Source organism: Monodelphis domestica, chromosome 5, assembly GCF_027887165.1.
Source record: "Monodelphis domestica isolate mMonDom1 chromosome 5, mMonDom1.pri, whole genome shotgun sequence".
Lineage (NCBI taxonomy): Eukaryota > Metazoa > Chordata > Mammalia > Didelphimorphia > Didelphidae > Monodelphis > Monodelphis domestica.
In genome coordinates this window covers 77,926,324-77,947,314 of record NC_077231.1, presented here as the reverse complement: position 1 = coordinate 77,947,314, position 20,991 = coordinate 77,926,324, and the positions used below count along the sequence as shown (strand labels likewise).

General features: G+C 40.3%; 1 protein-coding gene across 1 annotated transcript in view; it reads right to left on the bottom strand.

Moving 5' to 3' along the window:
- PLXNC1 (plexin C1) overlaps positions 1–20,991 on the bottom strand; it is a 243,579-nt gene that overhangs the window by 136,580 nt on the left and 86,008 nt on the right. The window contains exons 6-9 of the mRNA XM_001370068.4: positions 20,379–20,529; positions 16,373–16,460; positions 10,915–11,017; positions 9,190–9,279 (exon numbers count right to left, since the gene is read on the bottom strand). Of these exons, the coding sequence (XP_001370105.2) occupies positions 9,190–9,279; positions 10,915–11,017; positions 16,373–16,460; positions 20,379–20,529 (432 nt within the window). The remainder of the gene's footprint in view (positions 1–9,189; positions 9,280–10,914; positions 11,018–16,372; positions 16,461–20,378; positions 20,530–20,991) is intronic.

Below are 20,991 nucleotides of genomic sequence, written 5' to 3'. Positions count from 1 at the left end.
ACAAGTTTAGGAGGTAGCTAGGTGGCTCAGTGAATAGAGATCCAGCCCTGGAGATGGGGAGATCCTGGGTTCAAATCTGGCTGTAAGCCTCTGGGCAAGTCACTTAACCCCCATTGCTTAGCTTTTACCATTCCTTAACTTGGAACCAATACATAGTACTGATTCTAAAATGAAAGATAAAGATTTGGAAAAAAGAAATAAGTTTGAGGAGTTTTTTGGTCTGGGGAATCCCCTTAAATACTGTGGACATTCGGTAACTGTTAGAAGTAAGATTATGAATATCTTCTCACAGATATCTGAAACTTATGGTGAGAACAGGAAGTGGAAAGCAGTTATCAGTTTTTTGGGGTCGAGTCATCAGACCATGGGAAGTGAAAAATAAAGAAAGGTTATGATGGCTAGAAATGGGGGACCACATGCATCACCAGACTAGCCACGGGGCGCCTGTGATTCTTCTTTTAAAAACCCTCATCTTCTTGGATTCTTATACGAAGTGTTGGTTCTAACAAAGAAGACTGGTAAGGGCTAAAAAATGGGGGTTAAATGACTTGCTCAGGGTCACACAGCTAAGAAGTGGCTGAGGTCACATTGGAAGCCAGGACCTCCCATCTTTAGCCCTGGCTCTCAATACTCTGAACCACCTAACTGCCCCTTTGTGGTTTTTAATATCATTCAATAAGCTGGCCATTGTAAGACACTAGGGATGCAAAGAGAAAAAGCCACAATGGTCTCTGTCCTCAAGAAGCTTAGAGTCTTTGAGGCAAAACAATACATACCCAAAGAAGTAGCCAATCAACCTGCAAGAATTTATTAAATGCTCAGGATATCTGGGATGGCATTAAAACAAAATTCGCCATCACCAGGACCTGGCCTCGGGGAGGATGTGTTCTCTGATGGGAAACAACATGTACATATACAAGTAAATAGAGGGCATGGGCAAAGAGCTCACAGTCATACTAACTGCATTTGACCAAAAAGAGTTATCTCTTCTAGATGAAAATAATGCTATCGGAATAGCGAGGTGACAAAGTGGATAGGACACCAAGCCTGGGGGTTCAGATCTCGTCTCAAGAGATTTTTTTAGCTACATGATCTTGGGCAACTCACTTAATCTTGTTTGACCAGTCCTTGCCTTTCTGTCTTGGGGGTCTTTATTAAGAAAGAAAGTAATTGGTGGCAGCTGGGTAGCTCAGTGGATTGAGAACCAAGCCTAGAGGCGGGAGGTCCTAGTTTCAAATCTGGCCTCAGACACTTCCTAACTGTGTCCCTGGGCAAGTCACTCAACCCCCATTGCCTAGCTCTTACTGTTATTCTGCCTTAGAACCAACACCCAGTATTGATTCCAAGATGGGATGGGAGGGAAAGGGAAGGGGAGGGAAGGGGAAGGAAAAGGAGGGGAGGGGAGGGGAGGGGAGGGAAGGAAGGGAAGGGAAGGGAAAAGGAGGGGAGGGGAGGGGAGGGAAAGAGAGAATTAATTTTTTAAAATAATAGTAGTAGTAATAAAATAACCACACAAGGCAGAGACTAATAGGGTTTTGTCTAGTAACAAATAAATAAAAAAGGAAGAATGCTGTTGATTCATCAACAAGAGATGACACACTTTGAAGCTTTTTATCTAGCAGAAATAGGAAGGGGCTGGCCTATAACCATTGTTATCCTGGCCTTCTAGCAACAGAGCTCAGGCTTTGGGGACTGGGTTTCGCAAAGGGGTAAAGGTACACTCTGTGGTCCAGGGAACAGAATAACTGAACCAGTGCTGTCATCTGTAATGCCAAATACCAAAGTGTGAACTCATTTATCACCTAAAAACATTCAAGTACAAATCCCAGGCCTCAAAGAGTCTTCTATCATCTGCCTGCTGCCGGTATGACTGGGCACCCTGAAACTCAGATAAAATGAGGGGTTTGGACCTGAAGGTCCACTGCAGCCCGAATGGCCTATGACCCTACGCAATAATAGTAGGAGCCACATTTAAGGTAGCTGAGACAGGCGAGTATTTTAAGATCCTCAAAGTATATGCACATAGATGCACATACATATAAAATACATACAAATATGTAAAATCATGTCTGTGTATACCAATATATTTTATGCTACATCTACCTTGAAAATGTTACTTTAAAAACACATATTTATATACAAGTCTACACTCTGATGCCCAAGAAGCCAGAGTTGATCAGTTCTGTGAAGACCTACAACATCCTCTAGAAATTACACCCCCAAAAGTTGTCATGTTCATCAGAGGAGATTGGAATGCTAAAGCAGGAAATCAAAAGATAATTGGGAGAGCAGCTAAGTGCCTGCTAAGGTCCCGGTTCAAATCTGGCCTCAGACATTTCCTCACTGTATGACTCTGGGAAGATCATTTAACCCTCGTTGTCTAGTCCTTACTCCTCTTCTGCTTGGAACCAATACATAGTATTGACTTGAAGATGGAACATAAGGGTTAAAAGAAAAAAGAAATCATATTGATTATATACTTTGCAGTCAAAAGTGGAAGAGTTCTATACTGTTAGTTAAAACAAGACCTGTGGCTGTGGCTCGGATCATGAGCTTTTTATTGCAAACTTCTGACAAATTGAAAAAACTAGAGAAAACCATCAGGCCATATAAGTATGATCAAAATAACATCCCTTATGAAGTGGAAGTGATGGATAGGTTTAAGAGATTAGATCTCGTAGATAAGAGTGCCTGAAGAACTACGGCCAGAGGTTTGCAATACTGTACAGGAGGCAGCAACAAAACTGCATTCCAAAGAAAAAAGAAGAACAAGAAAGCAAAGCGGCTGTCTGATGAGGCTTTACAAATAGCTGACAAAAGGAAAGTAAAAGAGAAAGGGAAGATACAGCCAACTGAATGTGAATTCCAGAGAATAGCTAGGAAAGATAAGTTTTTCTTAAATGAGCAATGCAAAGAAATAAAACAGGAGAAGAGGGAAGACAAGAGATCTCTACGAAAAATAGAGATATCAAGGGAATGTTTCATGCAAAAATGGGCACGATAAATGACAAAAATGGTAGGGAATTATCAGAAGCAGAAGAGATGAAGAATAGATGGCAAGAATAATGGAGTACTAAACAAGAAAGATTTTAGCAGCACCAATAACCACAATGGTATGATCACTAATCTAGAGTCTGACTTCCTGGAGGATGAAGTCAAGTAGACCTTCAGAAACATTGCTAAAATAAGATTATTGGAGATGACAGAATTCCAGCTGTGCTAGTCCTAAAAGATGATGCTGTTAAAGTGTTGCACTCAATATGCCAGCAAATTTGGAAAATTTAGCAGTGGCAGTTGGATTGGGAAAAGATCAGTCTACATCACAAACATGAAGAAGGGTAATGCCAAAGACTGTTCAAATTACCAAATGATTGTTTTCATTTTACACACCAACAAGGTTATGCTTAAGATTCTGCATGCTAGACTTCAGCAATACATGAACTGAGAACTACCAGAAAATCTCACTGATTTTTGAACAGGCAGAGGAACTAGAGACCAAATTGTCAAATTCACACAATTATGGAAAAAACAAGGAAAGCATCTACTCCTGCTTCATTTAGTACTCTAAAGCCTTTCACTATTTGGAACACAGCAAAATGTAGCAAGTCCTCAAAGAGATCAGCATGCAGATTATCTTACTACTCTACTAAGAAATCTATATTCAGGAAGGAAAGCTATGGAAGATCTGGACAGCATATTAAGAAAGAGAGACATCACCTTGCCAATAAAGGTCCATATAGTCAAGTCTATGGTTTTTTCCAGTAGCAAAGCATGGCTGTGAGAGTTGGACTATAAGGAAAGCAGAGCAATGCAGCCACTTTTAAATTGTGACGTTGGAGAAGACTTTGAGAGTTTGTAGAATAGTAAGGAAATCAAAGCACTTGATCTTTCAAGAAACTCATCCAGACTATTCATTGCAAGGCCAAATACTGAAGCTGAAGCTTAAATACTGGGTCCACATGATGAAAAGACTGGACTTATTGGAAAGGACCCTGATGTTGGGAAAGATTGAAAGCAAAAGGAGAAGGGCGATGCCAGAGGGTAAGACAGGCAGATAGCAAGCAATGTTCATGCAAGCAACAAACATGAACTTGAATGGACTTTGAGAGATAGTGGAGGATAAAAGGGCTTTCATGCTATTGTCAATGGGATCACCAAGAGTTGGACATGATTGAATGAATGGATAGTAAGAGCACCTTCTTGACTTCAGGCTCAGCACTTTATTGACCCAATTCACTTACCCTGCTTGACTCAATTTCATCAACTGTAAAAAAGAAAAGGTTCATTTAAATGGCCTCTGAGGTAATTTCTAGTTATTGACCAATGACCCTGAAACACCTACTTATATTATATGACAAGCATTGCGATGACTAGGCATCTGGGCATTGGGCTAGGAAGGCAATGAGAATCAAAGATGAAAGAATACCAAAATGTTGGTCCTTAATAATTTTATAATCAACAGTATCTACATAGCATCTGAGCCCATTAATTAGGCCTTTAAGAAATGCTTTTCAATTGAATTGATAGAACTGGTATGAAAAAAAAACAAAACACATCACCTTACCTTGTGTCTTGTGTCTAGAATCAATACTGGTTATCTGTTTCAAGGCAGAAGAGTGATAAGGGCTAGGCAATTGGGGTTAAGAGACTTGTCCAGTGTCACACAGCTAGGAAGTAACTGGGGTCAAATTTGAACCCAGTACCTTGCCCTCTCTCTCCTGAGCCATCTAGCTGCCCCCAGCTCTGGGCGTTTTCTCTGGCTATCCCCCATATCTCGATGTTCTCTATCCTCAGCTCTGTCTACTGATTTGCATGGCTTTCTTTTAAGTCCCAACTAAGATCTCAACTTTTACAAGAAGCCTTCCTCAGCCCCTCTTAATTCCAGTGCCTTCCCTCTGTTCATTATTTGCTATTTATCTCGTATATATTTATTTACATCTTATCTTTCTCTAATAGACTGTAGGCTGCTTGAGCAAAGTCATCTTTTACCCCTGTTGGAATCCTCAGAGCTTAACATAGTGCTTGCCACATAGTAGATGCCAACGAATGTCTGTTGAATGGATGAATTGGCCTCTGTGGAACATCTACACACTGCTTCTAATTCTTCTCTTTGGGGTCAGGTATCCTCCTGACATCCACCTTCCTGTGATAGCACTTGACAGGTACTTGAGACAGCTATGGGGGCCCCTCACCCTGACTGTTCTCCAAGCTAGACATCCCTAGTTCATTCAACCAGTCCTCATGGAACATGGCCCTTCCTCATTCTGATTGCATGTCCTCAGCTTCTCCGTGCCCTCCTGAAATGGTGGAGCTCATTAAGTTTATGTCCCACCTCTTACACGTACAAATCAATTCATTCCCCTGGGCCCCAGTTTCCTTGTCTGTAAAAATGAGGGAGCTGGACCAGATGGTCTCAGAGGCAACTCTATTATCAATGTATAAGTAAGTGCCTCAGGGGCAGCTGGGTGGCTGAGTCGATTGAAAGCCAGGTTTAGAGATGGGAGGTCCTGAGTTCAAATTTGACCTCAGACACTTCCTCGATGTGTGGCCCTGGGCAAGTCAACCTCCATTGCCTAGCTCTTGCCTCTCTTCTGTCTTGGAAGCAATACACAGTAATAATTCCAAGATGGAAGGTAAGAGTATAAAACAAAATAAATAAATAAGTAAAATGGAAGGTAAGACATGTAAAACTCAGTGGAATTGTACACTGGCTATGGGAGTGGGGTGGGAGGAGGGGAGAGAAAGAACATGATTAAAGTAACTATGAAAAAAATCCCAAATTAATTAATTAAATAAAAAATTTTAAGTAAAAAAAATGGAAGGTAAGGGTTTAAAAAAGCTAGCATTTCTAAAGTGCTTTAGGGTTCACAAAGCACTTTACAAACATGATTTCCTTCGATTCTCACAACTCTAGGAGGTAGGTGTTATTATTATCCACATTCTACAAATAAGGAAACTGAAGCCAACAGAGGTTAAGTGACTTGCCCAAGGCTGCACAGAGTGTATCAAGTCTATGAATCTGGATTTGAACTCAGGTCTTCCTGACTCCAGATGCAGCATTCTATTCACTGTACCACCTAGATGAATAGGTATTGATAAGACACAACGCTTCTGGCTCTGGTCTTAAACCTTCCGCACAAAGCTAGATAATCCCCAAAGAGTAGAACTCCAACTCATCCCAGCTTTGTATTTGCTGTTTTGGAGGCTCGGGAGGTTCTGTGGGACTACGGTTCAAAAGATTGCTGTGAGCCAAGAAGCCAGCTGTCGGGAAACCAAGGAAGTCCTGAGTTTGTTGTTGTTGTTTAGGAAAGAAAACCCTACAGTCCTTTTGGGTAGAAGCCTCCATCTCCCAAGGGATCCATCCATCGCTTTCAGAGGAGCCTTCAGAGGGAGGGAGGGATGGAGGAGCTCAGGTCTCTCAAGGCAGGTGCTCTAACTGTGTCTTCAGGAGCACTTAGGGATGAAATGGACTCCTCTTAGTAGTAATGCAATCCCAAGGAAGAACAGCCCATCCCTTTACTTACAGAGGAAGAAAGGATACTTCTGCAAGGCAAAGAGTTTCAAGGCTTAGCTCAGGGTCCGAAATGTCAAAAGTGCCAAACGGGGAGGACACAGGAAAGAAGTTGAGGGTCATAGAAGACCCCATCCTAAATACGAATCAACAAATACAAAGCTACTGAAGAGAAGAAAGCATATTTGGTAGGACCTGTTTCCCCAAGAAGACAGGCAGAACAAAAAGAATAAGATGGAAAGATGTTTTACATTAGTGCACATGTGAAATTTATAGCAGATGGCTGGTGGTCTCAGGGAAGAGCAAGTGGAGGGAGGGAGAGAGGGAGGAAATTTTGCTAAAAATTTAAAAGAAAGGGGGTATCTAGGTGGCTCATTGGATTTTGAGCTAGACCTAGAGATGGGAGGTCATGGGTTCATATCTAACCTCAGTTACTTCCTAGCTGAGTGACCCTGGGCATGTCACTTAACCCTCACTGCCTAGCCCTTCCCATTCTTCTACCAATATTTAGTATTGAACATAAGATGGAAGATAAGGATTTTTTAAAAATACAAAAGAAAATGTAGGTTAAAGTGGTCCTTACATGGAATTAAGAGAAAAAATTAAAAATAAAAATAAGCAAATATAAGAAGACAAGCAGAATGGCGCAGGGAATAGGAAGAGAGATGGATTTAGAGGACTTGGGTCAGAATTCGGGCTCTTCTATTCATTACCTCTGTAACCCTGGGCAAATTAATTGCCTTCTCTTAGCCTCAGTTTTGTCATCAATAAAATGAAAGATTTGGACTAGGTGTCTTCCATCCCTTGAAGCACTAAATCTATATATTTTTTTCTTTTTAAATCCTTATTGTCTTAGTAACAACTTTAAAACAGAAGGGCAAGATCTAGGCAATGGGGGTTAAGTGACTTGTCCAGGGTCACACAGCTAAGAAGCATCAGAGGCTACATTTGAACTCTGGACCGCCTGTCTCCAGGCCTGGTACTAACCACCAAATCACCTCGCTGCCCCTAGGTCTATGTTCCTTTAAAGATCTTGGAAAATTCAAAGGGTACCAGTATTTGTGTCCTAAACTTTTTAAATATTTGATTCTCATGATTCAACCATTGGTTTTGTTCTGGATGTTTTTAGCACAGGCCTGTGGTCATATTAATTTGGAAAATCCTCAATCAAGGCAGATGGGAACTGCTACTAATCGACAGGCTTCAAGCGGTGACTAAACTAGGGCAATGAGGTACAAACTAGCCAGAGGTAATAACATCACTGGCTAATAAACTCGGAGCTAGAAGAGATCTCAAAAACCATCTAGTCAAACCCCATCATTTTACAGACTGGGAAACTGAGGCTCAAATAAGTGACTTGCCCAAGGTCACACAGCTCTAACGTAAAAGAGGAAGGATTTGAATCCAGGTCCTCAGACTTCAGAGTCCTTGTCTTTTTTTACTGTACAGTCCATGATACTTTATCTTTTTCTTTTCTTTTTTTTTTAATAACCATCAGGAACACACATTTTGTTCATTTGTAATTCACCCTTAAATAGTTACAAGGTCACATGTCCTCCCCACTTATGATAAGGTCAAAAAATTGAAAACCAGGGAAAATGTTATCTGTGAGCGAGGTCCCTGATTAAGCTTTGTTACTGACACTGATGAGAGTTTCTTAGAAATTCACTGTGCTTGCTAAGAATTGGCCTTTTTAGATAGAAGGATGATGTTCCTCTTGGCTAGGGTCTTCTGAAACACTACAAATAACAAAGGAAGTCAATGAATTTCAAAGGCTTGATAATTCTAACAGATTGCTGGTGGGGAGAGAAAGTGGAAAAGGCATGAAGAAATAGGGAGAGAATGGAGGGAAAAGAGAGTCACAAACATAATTTGTGGAACATTTATTATTCCAGAGTTCTCTATTATCAATTCCACTGGCTTTCTTTAAATAAAGAAAAAAGGGAGGTCTCGAGGTGCCTCAATGGATTGAGAGCCAGGCCTGGAGATGGGAGATCCTGGGTTCAACTCTGGCCTCAGACACTTTCTAGTCGTGTGACCCTGCACAAGACACTTAACCATGATTGCCTAGCCCTTACTGCTATTCTGCCTTGGAACTGGTATACAGCATGGATTCAAAGATGGAGGGGAGGAAGGGAGAAGGAAAGGGGTGTGGGGAGAGAGAGAAAGAAAGGGGAGAGAGCAGGGGAGAGAGAGAGAGAGAGAGAGAGAGAGAGAGAGAGAGAGAGAGAGAGAGAGAGACAGAGAGAGAGAACACATTTCATTTCAGGATTATCATTCTCACCAATCCATGGAAGGCAAAATGAACCCTTTGAAAAGGTGGTATCTGCCACTTGAGATAACTAGAGACCCAATCCTAAAATTCTACTTGCCACATTTCCTTAGGGAAGTTTCTCCAAAGACGGCCACAAGGTCAGCTTTTCAAAGCTGACTACCAAAAGAACAATACCATTTTTCACAATTAAGGAGTTCTAATTTCTTTCACGGATTTTGGAGTCTTTGATATATTGAGCCAATTAATTTTTTTTAACCAGTTAAAAACCCATGGAGGATGAAAAGAATTTTGTTAGGATAGGAAACCTGGAATAACCCCAATGGCTCTGGTTCCTGGTGTTTTTTTCTTTAGTTTGCCCACGACCAACCTACAAAAGGGTGGGCATTTGCCAACATGCTCTGACCTGTGAGTCCTGGTTTATTTTGGCATTCTTCTTGGCCTCGAATCTTCCTCCTCTTGAAGGAGGTGATTTTCGGGATACTTGACAGACATTCTGGAAAAAAAGTCAAAGCATTCCCTGAATATCAAGATAGACTAAAGCCAGACTAGGTCGGAGAGAAGTAAAATAGGAAGCCCAAACCCACATATGTGCCCAGCTCCTACGAAGTGTTGACTGACTGACGTGCAAGAATACGGGGTCCGAATAGGGTCTGGGCTTGGGATTTCCTTGGTATGGGGTAACCCCCTCTATCAATATAGGCTAGCAGCTTCTCTAGAGTTTTGTCGATTTAGAGACTCTAGGCTGGAAAGAGTTAAGTAACAGCCTCTCAGAGGTAGAACTTTGAACCCAGATCATCCTCTCTGGCTCTCCATGGTTTACAGTCCGCGGTAAATGAAAGATATAGGAACAATGACTACATCTATATAAAAATACAGTTTAGTTACTGATAAATTAATTATGGAGTAGAACCTGAGTTGTGCCTGGAATTGCAACCCTGCTTTTCAAATAATTAGATTTTGCAAACATTATATTTGTGCTCTTATACAATTATTGTATTGCAATTATAATAATGCAATTAACACATTACATTATTAAAATAAATATAATTATTATAATTATAATTGAAATACAATTGAATTCTCATGTGTATACACACACATTTTATATATGAATATTGCATCATGTATCATATACATGTATCCATGTATGTTCTCATACATAGTACACATATACAATGTTATGCACATTATATATGAATATTATATCATATATCTTATATACCCATATGTTCTTGTAACATATGGTCTACACATATAACATGGTACATGATTATATGTGAATATTCTATCATGTATTACTTACCTGTATCCATGTATATTCTTATGAAGTATACATATGTAATATGGCACATATATTATATATGAGTTTTATATATACACCCATGTCTGTTCTCATATATTATATGACATGCACATATAATATGGTACACTCATATATTAATATTATACTATGTATTCTACACATATATCCATGTATATTCTCATATATGGCATACATAGTGTATATATATTATATAGTAATACATATATGATTTGTAACATTTATTATATACATGTATCCATGATTATTAGATATTATGTAGTACACATGTATGTAGTATATATTATATGCATATATTAATATATATTCTCATGTATTCTATGGTATATACAAAAGATATATGGCACACATACATGATATTTGAATATTGTGTCTTGTATTATATATACATATCCATGTTTATTTTTATCTATAGTATAAATTGTGCACTCATGTGTACATATTCATGTGGTATAAGTGTGAATAAATGATATAGATATTTTTTTTTACATAAGAGAATTTAAATTTCATTTTATTTTTGTTTCTATATCACCTTCATTTCTTTCATAACCTTTTCCCCTCCTAATTATAACAAAGTTCCAAAAGGCAAGAGCAAACCCCATCACCATATTGCCTGAGGGCACCAGTCCACACCGTCCACCTCTGCAGCAATGGCAGGGAGACGCGCTCTCTGCGGCCCGTCTCGGCCATTCTAAGCCCTTTCGGGCTGCGATTTTTCTTCTCCTAGGTTGTCTTTCAGTTTACATTTAGGAACATGTGTTTTCTAAAGAAGCTTTGCCACGCTCTCAGTTACAACAAACAAGTCACCTGATTCTTCCTGTAATCTGCGATGTCACAGGCTGCAAAGGGATGGATGCATTTTTTCTCATTTTCACACCAAGCACAGGTCGCACCAACACAGGCTGAGCATCTGGCAACATGGAGAATGGGATTGATGTTTAAACTGCATGAGCTTCATTTCTCTAGCATGTAGAGCATGTTCTCTCTCAAAAAAATGTTTCTACTGGGGTTTTAATGACTACGAAGGGGGAAAAACACTTTGATGAAAGACAGTGAAAGAACATTAAATTCAAGAGCCTGACAAGCCCTTTCCCCACAATGGTTCAATTGGGGCACCTTGGAAAGAGGACCTAGATTCAGATCTCATTTCTGACACCCTTTAGGGAGATTGGCCTCATTGCCTTCTGAAGGTTCTAGCTTCAGATTTATCTATGATCCAATGGAGAAGCGAGTGGTGGTTTGATGTGCCAATTGTGTCCAGGGTCCACAGAACCCATTTGTGCATTCAAAGAGCTCTTGATCTAGTAGATTCAGAGAGCTTGGGTTCAAATTCCCATTCTGCTACTAGTTACTCATGTGACATTGGGCAAGTCACTGGCACTCAGTTCTTCATCTCTAAAGTGAGAGGGTTGGGGATAAAGAAAGCCATGGGATCAGGAAGGCATCTTCATGAGGTCAAATCTAGCCTTGAACACTTATTAACTGTGTAGCCTTGGGCAAGTCACTTAACTTTGTTTGCCCCCCCCTCCCCATAAATAAAATAGAGTGAGAAGGTTGTACTTCATGACTTCTAAGGCTGTCTTAACTCCAAAGTTGTGATCCAGTGATCTGTGGCTGCTACCGGACAGAGCTCCTTGTAGCTTCCTCCCTGTCCCCCAAGTCCTCCCCCAGAATAGAATTTGCTTGATCTGTATTGATGACAAAGATATTAACATTTCTTTTGTTTTGCAACATAGCAGTTATGGTCTGAAAATTTGTTTTCCTGGGACAGTAGGGGAATGGGGATGATGGTTAGTTAGTAAACTACTCACTAAGGAAGCACAATTATTAATCCTATACTTTGCCATGCAGGGGTTTTGGTAGGGTTGATTTATAAAGACTTCTGGGAATTACTGGTTTAATAATAACAAAAAAAACTGTTGGTTTAAACACGTTACAAACATGATCTAATTTGATCCTTAGAACCCTATGAATTGGGAGAGCTAGGTGGCTTACTGAATAGGGCACCAGGACTGGAAATGGGAGTTCCTGGGTTCAAATCTAGCCTCAGACTCTTCCTAGCTATGTGGTCCCGGGCAAGTCACTTAACTAATTATCTAACTTAAGACCTACTGTCTAAGAGTGTTACTAAGATAGAAAGTAAGGGTTAAAAAAAAAAACTATGAGAAAGATACTATATGTATTATTCAAGGTTCAGATTCATGTTCACATATCTGGAAAGTCACAGAGGCAAGACTGGTTTTGATTCCAGATCCTGCTGATGCCAAGCCTAACAGGGACTGAAGTAACAGTGGGTCAAAGGTAGACATCATAAGAAAGGAAGGAGAGGTAATGTAGTATGATGGATGGAATGCTAGACTTGGAATCACAAAGATCTGAGCTAGAGAATAGACAGGTGGCTCAACATATAGAGAGTCAAGCCAGAAGATGGGATGTCCTTTGTTCAAATCTGGCATCAGACATTTCCTGGCTAAGTCACCCTGGGCAAGTCACTTACCCCTCAAATGCCTAGCCCTTATTGTTCTGCCTTGGAACCAAATTTAGTATCTATTCCAAGATGGGAGGTAAGTTTAAAAAATTTTTTAAAGATCATTTTGCTCTGTTAGTCCCCAGTTTCCCTACAGAGAGGAGGTGGGTCTATAGATTTCATTATCTGCCTGTTCTCAGGCACTAAGACTGGTTATTCTCCCTTTGGGGTTCTTCCCCTTTACAAGACTCATCAGTGTTACTCCTACTGTTCTTCTGATACTGCTCATTTCGGCCTGCATCAGTTCATATAAATCTTGCTATTTTTCTCTCAATTGCCACTTGTCATTTTTTATGACCTGAGAACATTCTAATACATTATATTCACATGCATAATTTGTTCAGAATTCCCCAATTGATGGGTAACCACTTTATTTTCAGTTGTTTGCTACCACTAAAAGGACTTCTGTGATTACTCTGGAAAAGATGGGATTTTCCTGTTTTTTAAATTTGAGGAACATGTCTAGTAATGGAATGGCTGGCTAAAAAGTTTGGTAATGTTGTTTAGTCAAAGAACCACAAAATTTCAGAAGGGATCTTACTGAAGAGCTAACTCACACCTGAAAAAGAATATCCCACTTCACACCCAAGGGGTCATCCCACTTCACACCCAAGGGGTCATCCCGCTTCTGCCTAAATATCTCTGATGAGAGAAAACTTTATACTCTTTGTCTTTTCTTCTTTAAACCCCTTACCTTCTCTCTTAGAATTGATACTAAATATGGGTTCTAAGGCAAAAGACTGGTAATAGCTAGACAATTATGGTTAAATGACTTGCCCAGGATCACACAGCTAGTTAGTGCCTGAAGCCACATTTGAACCCAGAACCTCCTATATCCAGGCTTGGCTTTATATTCACTAAGCCACCTAGCTGCCCCTAAACTCAATATTTTTCTGCCATCATTCTGAATAGCCTTCCAAAACAGCAAGGTCTATTCGCAGCTCTACTAACAGTGTATCAGTGTACTTTCTAGCTGTCCTTCTATGATTCCTTACATATTTAAACAAATGGTATTTCTGAGACCTCTGCATTTTTTAATGCTTCTACCTGATAAAAGTGCTGATATAGTTTATTGTCTAAATATTTTCCACTAGGTTTATTCATCTCATGAGAGTCAACTTTAGTCCAATATTCTTTTATTATTATCTTGGCATTATTTATTAATTATATTTACTGTCATTATAAACTATGATTTATTATTATTTTTATTATTTCTTGGCTTTTCCAGAGCACTGACACTGATCCTCACCCTTATGCAGCCATCTCCTAGCTTGGAATGCCACGAGTGCAGTTCTCAGGCTGGGCCACAGAAGCCCACTTGGCCCACAAAGCAAATGGACTATGGTGTTGAGAGCACTACAGTGTCCTTTTGTTTGTCAGGGAAAATGGATTCTGAGTTCCAGCTGGAAAACCAAGAAGCGAGGACACCTATCCCAATCGCTCCTGCTATCCTTAGCTCTAGAAAAAGAGATTTTGCTCTGCTCATCCCCTCACTACTGCTTTTGCAATTAAAACAAGTGAGGCCACAGAAGGAATCCCCATTCTTCCTCTTTGAACAAGAATTTCCTCCTTTTGCCTTCCCCTCTGGAGTAGTGATCTACTTCTCTTTTCTCCATAGTAGTAGCAAGAGACAAAATACAATTGAGGGTAGATTCTGGTTCACATTTATATTTATATTCCCAATGCCTAGTACAATATCTGGCATAGGGTGAGAGGTTGAGAAAAGAAAGAATGAGGGCAGCTGGATACATCAGTGGATAGAGCGCCAGACCTGAAGATGAGAGGTCCTGGGTTCAAATCTGAACTCAGACACTTCCTAGCTGGGTGACCCTGGGCAAGTCACTTAACCCCCAACTCCTAGTCCTTACCACTCTTCTGCCTTAGAACCAATATATAGTCTTACTTCTAAGATAGAAGGTAAGGTTTTTTAAAAAAAGAGGAATGACTAATTCCTTCCTTGCCGTCTTCTCTTCTCTCCTTTCCCTTTTTCTTCTAGGGCAAAGTTGGCTGAGTGACCATGGTCTGAACAAATTGGGCCATCAAAGTCTTTGGTGCTTGAAAATTATGGATGCAACTCAAAAGGGTCCTGGTTAAATGAATTTCATAGGGTCATAGGGCTAGTAAGTGCAAGAGATGCACGTTTTCATTTAATGTGCCAGCTACCAACCTGCAAAAGCATGCAAAGACGGCTCCTGGCTAACTCTAAACCTCTGGGAGTCTTGAGGTGCCCAATGACATGACTTCTCTTCTACAGGAGTCAAAGTTCTGTATTAGCTGATGGAAAGGGTATTGCCCTGATGGTCCTATAGCCAAAGTGCTGTGCTATGTTGAAAAGCAATCATTCATGCCTCGTATGCAGACGCTCATTTATTGAAATGAGAAAACGGTGTATGACTTAGTCCCTGATCGATGTGTTTATTACAGAGGGAGCACTGGGCTTGCAGCATTAAGGAAAACCGACACCTGGATCTCTCTTCTGATTTATATGAACTTTGTGATTCAGGCATCTCCTGAGGTCTAATCTACTAAGGCATGGACAAGTTGTAATCTGAGACACATTTGGGGGAGGTAGGATCAAAGTCTTGACTATTAATATTTGTCATGATGGTTTTGTTTTAACTTTAAAAGTCATGGGACAGCTAGGTAGTGCAGTGGATAGAGCACCAAGCCTGGAGTCAGGAGAAGCTGGGTTCAAATTTGGCAATAGACTCTTCCTAGGTGTGTGATCCTGGGCAAGTCACTTAACCCTGTTGGCTTCTGTTTCCTCATCTATAAAAAGGGCTAAAGAAGAAATGGCATGCCATTCCAGTGTCTTAGCCAAGAAAACCCAAAGTGGGGTCATGAAGAGTCAGACCCATTGACTGAAATGACTGAACAACATTAACAACAATAATATTCTACAAGAAAGGTAAAAAAAAAACCTCAAGCTACAGAATAAGACATATCTCTCTCCATGTTTCCAAAATGGTGGTTTGTTTTGCTTGATCAACCTTATTGGTTTTAAGGGTATTGTTTTTCTTTTGTTCAGTTGGCAGAGGAGGGGTGACAGAGGTGGGAGATAGAGGGAGGGTAGGAACAGAGTGGCCAAAGAAAAGACAAAGGTCAGTGAAGCCATTTAAAAAAAAATACACAGGACAAAAAAGTCCAAAAGGAAACATAGATAAGCTGGAGAGTTTTGAAAGTAAGAACTCATTATATCCCTTTTTTTTTTTAAAGAAAGTCTCAGAAAGGATCATAACTCTAGAATGAAGGGACTCAGAAGCCATCTCTAGCCCAAACCTCTCATTTTATAGATGAGGAAACTGAGGTGCAGAGAGGTTAAGGGATATATTTGTTCAGATCACAAAGCTAATAAGTTTCAGTGGCTAGATTGGAACTCGGTTCTTTCTGACTCCAAATCCAGGACTTCTTTGCCTCCCCAGAAGGAAAGAATGGCTCAACCTGTGTTTCGCATGTTCAATGAGCTCCTCTCCTGGTACAGTTCAGTACCCTTCTTCAACTTAAGAGTGTTAAAGATTTGCCTGGCAATTGGAAAAGTGACTTCTCCAGAGCCATGCAGTCCGTAGTTGTCACGGGCGGGACTTGAATCCAGTCTTTGTGACTCTGAGGCCAGCTCTCTCTCTACCATATCACCCTACCTCATACACAGTAAGTAGGTACTCGAATGCTGGTTCCATTGAACTGGAGGGATTTCATTAGTATGGGAGAGCATTTAATTAAAAAAATAATAATACTTACTCTTTTAAAGATGAACAGTTGGTGAACTTGAATTTTTCTGTTAAATTCCAGGAGTCAGAATTGAAGGATACACTGATAGCTAAGAGATCTGGAGAAAGGAGTAAATGGAGAAAGGAGTAAAACAATTTTAAGCCTTAAAAAATCATTTTTTGCCTTCCTATATGTCAGGATGTGGGCTTTCCAGATGTTGCGCTCTTCCCTGCCCTTCCCCGAGAAGAAGTGCACATCAGGCATCACCGCACACATTTGAACTCAGCGTGCCTTCCAAACCCACTGTGGATAGCTAGTCCCTCAGAAGAAGTCATTTTTAAACCCACTTCTATCTCCTGGCTCCTACTGGGATCACTCTATCAGCTTGGAACTGGTGTTGGCAGAGTCTGACCCAGAACAAGAATAGCCCTGAACTAAAGGCATTTTGGGGATCTTTTCTTAGCAGCTCCCTCTCTAAAGCCACCCTTCACCTACTCCTCCTTTATCTTGGGTGTACCAATTCATATAGACATTGGCTCCCACGTTAGAATCTGAGCTCTTGGCTCAGGAGGGCAAGGCGGCTGATTTTGCTTTTTCTTTGAAGCCTCAGTGTTTAGCACAGTGCTTGGCACACAGTAAATGATTGATTAATCTTTAGGCGAATGGTTAAATGTAAATGTTGGCCAGATTTCCTCACACTGATTTGGCCATGGAAGCCATCCGTGGCCTGAAGTATATGGATGAGCCCCCAAACCCTGAGCCAGGGGCCCTGGGGGCACAACTTATGCCCAGAATAATAGAGTAGAGAGATCAGGGGAATTTTGGAAGAAAAAGAGGAACTAAAACCAAATGCGATGCCCCATCTCTAAACCCAGCACATACATATTTTTGTGCATAATCAATTTCATGTTCAATATTTTGGCAGTGGGGAGAAGAGGAGAAATATCAGCAGCCATGAACTTTTCCCAGAGAACCTCTCCTGCATCACGTAGAACACCAGGGGCCTCTGCACAGCTGCAGTTTGGGAAATGCTGACCTAATGGAGAGTCTGAATTGTTGACATGTGAGTGCAAAACAGGCATTAATAGGTTCAAATCCATCAAGTTCCTTGAGTCAGCTGTCATCAAGCTACTGATGAATGCTTTTCCATTTTCCTCTGAAACCCCGCTGATAAGAAGGAAGCCCCCAAAGAAGCAATTTAAGGAAGATTAAATTGATGATAAATCAAAACCAACCAATTTTTTTCTGAAATTAAGGCGAATACAATTCTTCGTCTTTCCTGCATCCTTTCATAACTGCCTGGAAAGAATTTGGGACATCTAGGGACTATACCAGTGATTTCATTGGCACAGAGGACTCCCTGGTAGGGAATCTCTCCACCAACGCAGGTAGGCACCTTCTCAACAACCTACACCTTACATGGTTGATTAGAGCACTGAAAAGTTACCCACAGTCACACAGCCAGTATGTGGCAGAGGCAAGATTGAAGGTCCCCCATTTTGTGGTTTTGAAGCTGGATCTCTAGAATTTCCTTCTCCTCATCTTAGCTTCCTGGTTTCCTTCAAGTCTCCAGCTAAAATCCCAACTTCTACAAGAAGCCTTTCCCCATTCCTCTTAATCAGAGAGCCTTTCCTCTGTTGATAAACTCCAATTTATCCCGTCTCTAGTTTATTTGTACAAAGTTGCTTGCCTGTCTCCATTAGACTTGAGTTTCTGGAGGGCAGGGACTGTTCTTCCTTACCCCCTTACCTTCCTTTGCCTCCCTTGAGCTTAGCCCAGTGCCTGACACACAGTAGGTACTTAAATGCTTTGTGATTGATCGGCTCTCTGCCCATTGGGCCATGCTCTCACTCATATTCTGCAAGATTTTATATCATTTGCTTCAAACACTAACATGTGCACAATGCCCAACAAGATGAATAAAGATCATGAATTCAAGAAATTTGATTCGCTGATTAAGAAATACACCAGAACTATGATGGGGAACACTATCCACCTCCAGAGAAAGAACTGTTGGGAGCTGGGTGGATGTGGATCAGAGCACAGTATCTTTCCCGTGAGTGTAGCGAAGGTTTTATTTGGGGGTTTGGCTTTTGTATGAGAAGGCTCTTACGGCAATGCCCAGTATGGAAGTGGGTTTTGCAAGATAATACATGTACGGACAGCCCAAATCAAATTGCTTACCATCTCCGAGTGGTGGAGAGGGAGACAGTTTGGATCTTATAGTTTTGGAAAACATATATTGAAAATTATTATTGCCTGTAACTGGAAAAATAAAACATCTTTGAATAAAAAGAAAAAAAGAAATATGCCAGACATGCTGGCTGTATGGATACAACTGCAAAAAGAAACAAAAAAAGATAATTCCTCTCCTCAAGAAACTTATTTTCTTTCTACTGTAGTGATACAACATGTATATGAGGAAATAAATACAAAGTATATATCAAGTCACACATAATTTTCAAAGAAAGAGTAGCAACTGGTAGAAATATATTAGGTCCCACTTTGTTTACAACCATCCAACAGGTCATGAAGAATTTCAAAGTAAATTGTAGGGGACCTCTACCTGGCTCAGTTGATAGAGTACCAGGTCTGGAGTTGGGAGGACCTGGGTTCAAATGTGGCCTCAGAAACTTTCTAACTTGTGTGACCCTGGGCAAGTCACTTAACCCCCATCCCCCAGCCTTTGCTGCTCTTCTGTCTTGGAATTAATAGTAAGACAGAAGGTAAAGGTTTAAAAAAAAAAGAAAAGAAGAGAATGAAGTAATAATAGAGGAAAAAGCCTAGAATAAAGATTCTCAATTTGGGGTCCATTTTGATCACTATATTTCAGTCAAATGCATTTCCTTTGTAATCCTCTGCATTTAAAAATATGATTCTGAGAACAGTTCCACAGGCAGTTAATGGGGCCCAAGACACAAGGAAGATTAAGAACCCTTGGCCTAGAAACATTTGGTTAATTTTTAAACAGCTGGCTTAAGGGATCTAGGGATCAGATGTTTTACTTATTTTAAGTTATTTTGAATGCAGAGTCACCACCAAAAAGAGATCACAGTAAACATTATTTCTAGGTTTATGAGAAAAAAGTAACCAGAAGTGTATCTGTGGCAACACAAAGTAAAGGAACTCGGGTCATTATCCAGGGAATCTAAGCCCCTCCATCTCCCCAGATCTAAACCAGGAACAACAAAACAAGACAAAACATCCGGAATCCTGCTATTGTGAAAGAGCCATTTCTTTTGGTCATCGTTATCTAGACCAGAGAGCTAGTTAGAAGGTCTCTCACCTTCCTTTTGCTTGTATAGATAAAACTCAGAGGAGGATGAATGTCTCCCAGAAATATAGCATTGCTATCTTTTTATTCAACCCTTCTTAACTTTGTTTCCATTACTGACCTTGGTCAGACTACACTGAGATTGTTTTGGATGGGTGTTGATGAGCTGGTGCACATGAAAAAGGCAAGCAGGACAAAGAGGGATGAGGGGACTAGACATCAAGGCATAGAAGGGGGTAGCTACGTAGCTAGGTGGAGTCTGGGTTCAAATCTAGCCTCAGACACTTCTTTAGGTAACCCTGGGCGAGGTTCTCTTCTGCCTTGAAACTGATACTTGTACCAATTCTAAGACCAAAGAGTCTTTTTAAAAAACCAACAATACAGAGTAATATCTCGATTTACTAAATATATCCTATTTCCCTTTGATAGTCTTCTGGCATGTCTTGGTATTATGTGTCTCCCAGGATAAGAAATCCTGACACAGGAGAGAGCAATGGCTATCCAGTCTCCTCTCCCTTCATGGAATTCGTATATTTTGGGATCTATGAATGGAGGTGAGGTTCTTGGGCTATGGTACCTCCATAATCTAGCCCTAGATCCCAAGCCCTATGACCTATGGCCCTAATCTTAGTCCTCTCCCTAACCCCAATTCTCTAGGCAATTCCCTACTGACCTTTGGCACTGTTTAGCCTCAAAGGGTGCTAGAGAAGGATTTGGCACTCCTGGAGGTCAACTGAACTATATATAAAATAATAAACATACCTTTGTCCATCGTTTTGGTGGTTTTTATATTACATGAACAGGTCCCCAGAGGCTGGTTTTTAGCCTTGCAAAGTTCTCTGTTGTTCCCTGTATTCTTCACTGAACACCATGAATATTTCGTGGAGAAGCCTCCCAACACAGTCACAGTGGTCTTTTGACGTGATGGTCATTGTTGTTTAAAAGAAATGAAAGCAGAAAGCCATCTGTTAGTATTCAACATTTGCATTCAATATAACCATTCAATATCATTCTGAAGGATTTATGGGAGAAGACAAGACATCAGATCCAGTCTTTTTACAATGAAGCATCCAAGGGGAATGAAAGATCTATTGGCCATTATGTCTAGGGAGGTCTAACAAAAAACCTCATTTATATATTTATCATTTATGTAGTTTTCCCTGTTTTTTATTTAAAATTTTAATTTAAAATTTTAAAATTTTAATTTAATTTAATTTGTCATTTTTATTACATGTTTTTACATGTAATAAAGGAACAACAAAATATTATTTAAAAAGCAAAGGAAGATCTGGGAGGAAGGATTGTATAACAGGAATTGTGGGAGGAGTTCATTTCCTGGTATCAGTTTCAGTGACTTCAACATTAAGATAGCATT